We start from the raw sequence: 5221 nt of genomic DNA, 5'->3' as shown, positions 1-5221 counted from the left end.
AAGAAAATAAATGAAGTTACCGATAATGAGTAAAACCTATTTTGCTTGATTTGTTGTTTAATTTGGTAGGTATTCAACCAGTTTCAGAGAATGATTAGTTCAGCGGTTAAATAGTCTGCTCTAAACAAGATAGTTGTTTTAAACGATAATAGCAAGAGCGCAATTAAATATTTAATTAAAAATATAAATAATCAAAAAAGCTAATAATTGTTATGCTTATATTAATGCAAATTATTACAAATATGTTGAATAAGAAAAAAAATAAATCTTGCTACCCTGCAGGGGAGATAACAAGGCCTGGCTTAGACCCAGCGTTTGTCTCATACCACCATGGAGGAAAACGATGAAACACAACGGTAAATATATTAACCAATATATTTATGGTCTTTATTATTTCCTCCGTCATTTTAATTACACAATTCATTTAGTTTTTGACATAAATGTTCCTCCCATCAGTTGAACTACAGTGTTAAGCTGTTAACATGTAGTTTTTCTGCTACATACCCATGTTTATGTTTAGGAGTCCAAACAATTTCAAAGCTCAGACAATAATTAATTTTTTTTTTACATTTGCAGATATTTTTCCTAATCTGTGATTCATGTAAATTTATGCAATCAGCAACGAAACTGTATCGAATTATTCGCATCATTTACGTATCCATAATTCTGTCATTATGTCTGTAAAACTATCGTTCTCTCTCTCTCTCACATGTAACAACCACCTGTAGTTGTTTTGCTTTGACAATTTACCCCACCAATAAACATCTCTATGGACCCAGAACAGAACACCTACACTTATTTTACGTAGTCATCGCTTAATATAATAATCGTAACTGGACATTTAGAACACATGTTGACGAAGAATTAACCAACTCTTCCTGATTCCTGATATAAGATCTGCGAATGCTTCTAAATACGATCTCTCTAACCGCTTTGTTGACGCAATTTTCTTATTTAGGGCAAGCTTTTATGAAATGTGTAACAATATTATACGCTCTAGATATTTTTCTGCCTTAGAGCAATTTGTTTGAAATATACTGATTTATTTTCTTTTCTATTTGTGACCTACTACTGTCGCCTTTTTAATACAAGACCCACCAATATTTAACTGGAGCCAAAAATACAATTGGTGGTTTTATCGTTTATATTTATTAGTCTCTTGAACAAAAGACTTTTCTCCCTATAATTAGCACCAACTCTTAATACCTGTTTATTACAAAATTTCTTTGATGTCTAAAAATTCACAATGCTAACGATAATTTCTTTGTAAATGAGTAACCACTGCTGTTTCCATAATTAAAATAGTTCCACAATTTGTCCTTAATTAGGTTATCGATAATATAAATTATATATTCCGAATGTTACTGCCATTCAGTTTGTTATTTAAAAACCGCATAGAATATTTTTATTTTACTTAATAAGACACACCTGCTACTTTCTTCCGTCAGTATTCGTCTCTAATTTTGTCTCTGCCTAACCTGTCATTCCATTGCTTTACTGACACCCCCAAAAACTGTTATTATCGAGTGGCAGCAGCTATTTATTGCAACACTGCTGATGGTGGAGGTGGTGGTTGTTGTGTTTTTGCGTATCTAATCGAAACACGTGGGTAATAACTTCTCCGTGTCATTTCTTTTGAATCTTTTATCTATTCCATCCTTGAGCAAAACATTGCTCAAGATGGCTTCCATCCCATAATGCGTCTTCATCATCAGCATCATCATCGTTATGATGATCACGGTTGTCGTCGTCGTCGTCATCATTATCATTTAAGTCTGTCTTTCTTACTGGCATGGCTGGAGTGGTTCGACAGGATCCAATGAATGAAGATTGCGTCGTGTTCCAACGTCTACTTTGATATGGTTTCTACTGCTGGATGCTCTTCCTAACGCCAACCACATTACACAGTGTACGGGATGATATAGATCTATATATTTACGAGCACGCAAATAAACATTACATCACATCTTTTCTTTTCGGACGAATAAAAATATGGCGTTATTTCTTGGTTTACTTTAGGTTTATAAATTAATGCCTCGTCGAATTTAGTTTGGTCCACGTAGGCATCGAAAAGGACTTAACCATAAATGTTTTCTTGGAAACAGTATGGTCAGAAACAAATTTCATCTCTCAAATCGACCAATATAAGACATTTTCAGTAAACAGTGATCAAGATATTCTATTTTTAAGAGTTAATTTTATTCCCTGATTTTAACAAGCGAAAGCGAAATCGTGATGGCACCAGCACCAGTAAATCACTAAGAGCACCGTCCGAGCGTGATCGTTACCAGAGCACCAGCTTTCTGGCTTTTGTGCCGGTGGCACGTAAATAGCACCATTTGATCATGACCGTTACCAACGTCGCCTTCCTGGCACCTTGTGCTAGTGGCATGTGAAAAGACATTCGAGTGAGTTCGTTGCCAGTTCTGCTGGACTGGCCCTTGTACAGGTGGCACGTAAAATACACCATTTCGAGCGTGGCCGTTGCCAGTACCTCCTGACTGGCCTTCGTGCCGGTGGCACATAAAAGCACCCACTACACTCTCAAAGTGGTTGGCGTTAAGAAGGGCATCCAGCTGTAGAAACTCTACCAGATCAAATTGGAGCCTGGTGCAGCCTTCTGGTTCACCAGTCCTCAGTCAAATCGTCCAACCCATGCTAGCATGGAAAGCGGACATTAAATGATGATGATATACCTTCCCTCGCTGAAATGCCATCTCGCACACTCTGGGAGAGCAGTTACCCCAGTTTGGAACCCCTGGTCTAGTGTATTTAGTTGTCTGTCAGTTCTCATTCTAAAAGTCTGTTTTGGCCTGATATCACACCTTGTATCCCAAGTAATTGTCCACCCCTAATTTCTGCCAAAATCTGTCTTGATGAGCAGCTCCCATGGTTTGTACATTCTTTTATAAAAGGTCTACAGTTTAGCACCAACTTGTTTAGCTGTTGCTTCAGGCCTACCCACTACACATTCTTCCTCACACTCTCCAGTAACCTTCAGGAAGTTTGAGGACATCATTCCTTAAGGCTGAGGGATTGGCCAGCTTCATGTTCTTTAAGAAAAGCCTGTCGTGTAGTGTTAGGAAAGCATGCTCATTATAGTTTTAATGCTCCTTCACAAGCATTGTATTGAGGTCATACTTTTGCTCAAGTGGTGAGAGATATCATAAAAGCCTAGATAATAGACCTCCATTCTTTGTTCCATTTCTCAGGTAGATTGGTTCCCATTCAGAAACTAGATGCTTCTGCCAACAGTTTAGCATCATACAGGACTATACAGAGCTGACACGGGTGTGTCCCACAGCTCCTCTATCAGACTATTAAAGACTTAGCCTGGTGATTCTTCTTAGGTAGCAAGATTTTTTTTTTTTTCTGCTGAAGAATGAACTTTCCTACCCGCTTTACTATTCTTGGAAAGCTGCATGACATTAGTGGACGACTGAATTTCTTTAATGTTGCAGGTTTATTTGGGTTCCCTATCCAAAATTATGTGATCCAGGAATTTACCTTCTCTTTTTGAAAGTCACACTTCTCCATGTCAAGAGTTATTCCTGTACTCTCACTTTTCTTTAATACCATTTGTCTATCCTCCTGTATCAGTACAGCTTCCTGACCACATGGTTCAAGGTTCAGTCCCACTGCATTGTATCTTGGGCAAATGCCTTCTACTATAACCTTGGTCCAACCAAAGCCTTGTGAGTGGATTTGTTAGACAGAAACTGAAAGAAGCTTGTCATATATATGTGTGTCTGTGTTTTTTTACCCCCTCCCGCCACTGCTTGACTACCAATGCTGGTGTTTTTATTTCCCCCGTAACTTAATAGTTCGGCAAAAGAGACCAATAAAATAAATGCTAGTCTTACAAAGAATATGTCCTGGGGTCGATTTCTTCAACTAGAACCCTTTAAGACAGTGCCCCAGCATAGCCGCAGTCAAATGACTGAAACAAGTAAAAGAATAAAAGATTATGGTAAGTGGCCTCTTTTAAAAACTGTGACCTGTGTCGCCAGGCAGAAGCCTGTACCAGACTTCTGTGACTGTTTTGGCAGGGTTTTTACAGCTGGATGCCCTTCCTAACACCAACCACTCCACAGAGTGGACTGAGTGCTTTTTTACATGGCACAGGTGTAGCTGTGTGGTAAGAAGCTTGCTTCCCTTCTGGGTTCAGTCCCACTCCATGGCAGCTTGGGCAAGTGGCTTCTAATATAGCCTCGGGCCGACCAAAACCTTGTGAGTAGATTTGGTTGATGGAAATTGAATTAAGCCCGTTGTATATGTGTGTGTCTGTATTAGTTCCCCACCACCACTTAACAATTGGTGTTGGTGTGTTTGTCCCCCATAACTTAGCAGCTCAGCAAAAGGGATCAATAGAATAAGTACCAGGCTTTAAAAAAAAAAAAGTACAAGGCTAAAAATTCTTCAAGATATAATTATATAATGTTAATATTTATATAATGTTAAAATTACATAAATATATATGTAATGTTAAAATTGTTAAACTCTTTTTCTATTTTCTATTCTTCTTCAAGTCGAATCAATAATTCCAAATTATTTATTGAGATTCCTGATTACAAATGGCCTATCATATACTCATCTCATTACAACATCAGCTTTATGTACTTTGAAAAATTACACCCTTTCGATGCTGGAAAATGGGGTAAAATACACAAATTTCTCAAAGGTAAGTTTGTAAAATTAAAACTTAGCAAATGTTATATTTTTATTTCTTAAATCGTATCTAAAATCATTTTTTATTCTAAATTTTTTTTCTAAGCAAGTTTTAAAAAAAAAAGTATTCCAGTCAAAGTAAAAATAAACAAAATAACCATGCTTATGTATTTGTTTTGGGAGGTTCTTGATGTGAGATCATGTCAAAATAGGTATTGTTTTATTTGTGAATGCTCATTTTTTTCAACAAACACATGCACTGTTTATTTGATCTTCACTTCAGCTTTATTATTATTTTTAGTTTATTTATTAGAGTTCTTTCATTACACATTCTGTGACCTTTTCAATGAATATCTGTTGTTTGTGTAAGATAAGAGAGAAGAGGAAACAAACTACCATCCCCAAGTATAACAAACAAAAAATGTTTTATGTTAATTTCCTTTCGTTAAAATCTATAATTTTAGGATTCTATTTTTCGGTCTCTCATGAACCCTAGAAACTCAAAAGGCCAGGGCAGTTTCATATTAAATGACTGCCCCCCCCCCCCCCCCCC

The 5221-nt window shown here is 36.9% G+C and overlaps 1 protein-coding gene across 2 annotated transcripts in view; it reads left to right on the top strand.

Moving 5' to 3' along the window:
• Nucleotides 1–281: 281 nt before the first annotated feature.
• The window catches only part of LOC106872189 (histone deacetylase 11), a 31369-nt gene continuing 26429 nt past the window's right edge, over nucleotides 282–5221 (top strand). For both annotated transcript variants that reach the window (XM_014919088.1, XM_014919087.1), the window contains exons 1-2: nucleotides 282–356; nucleotides 4530–4681. In XM_014919088.1, the coding sequence (XP_014774574.1) occupies nucleotides 331–356; nucleotides 4530–4681 (178 nt within the window). In that variant the 5' untranslated portion in view covers nucleotides 282–330. The remainder of the gene's footprint in view (nucleotides 357–4529; nucleotides 4682–5221) is intronic.

The sequence above is a fragment of the Octopus bimaculoides genome, chromosome 4, assembly GCF_001194135.2.
Source record: "Octopus bimaculoides isolate UCB-OBI-ISO-001 chromosome 4, ASM119413v2, whole genome shotgun sequence".
Classification (NCBI taxonomy): domain Eukaryota; kingdom Metazoa; phylum Mollusca; class Cephalopoda; order Octopoda; family Octopodidae; genus Octopus; species Octopus bimaculoides.
The sequence above is the reverse complement of the archived record's forward strand: the minus strand, read 5'-3'. Positions and strand labels throughout refer to the sequence as shown.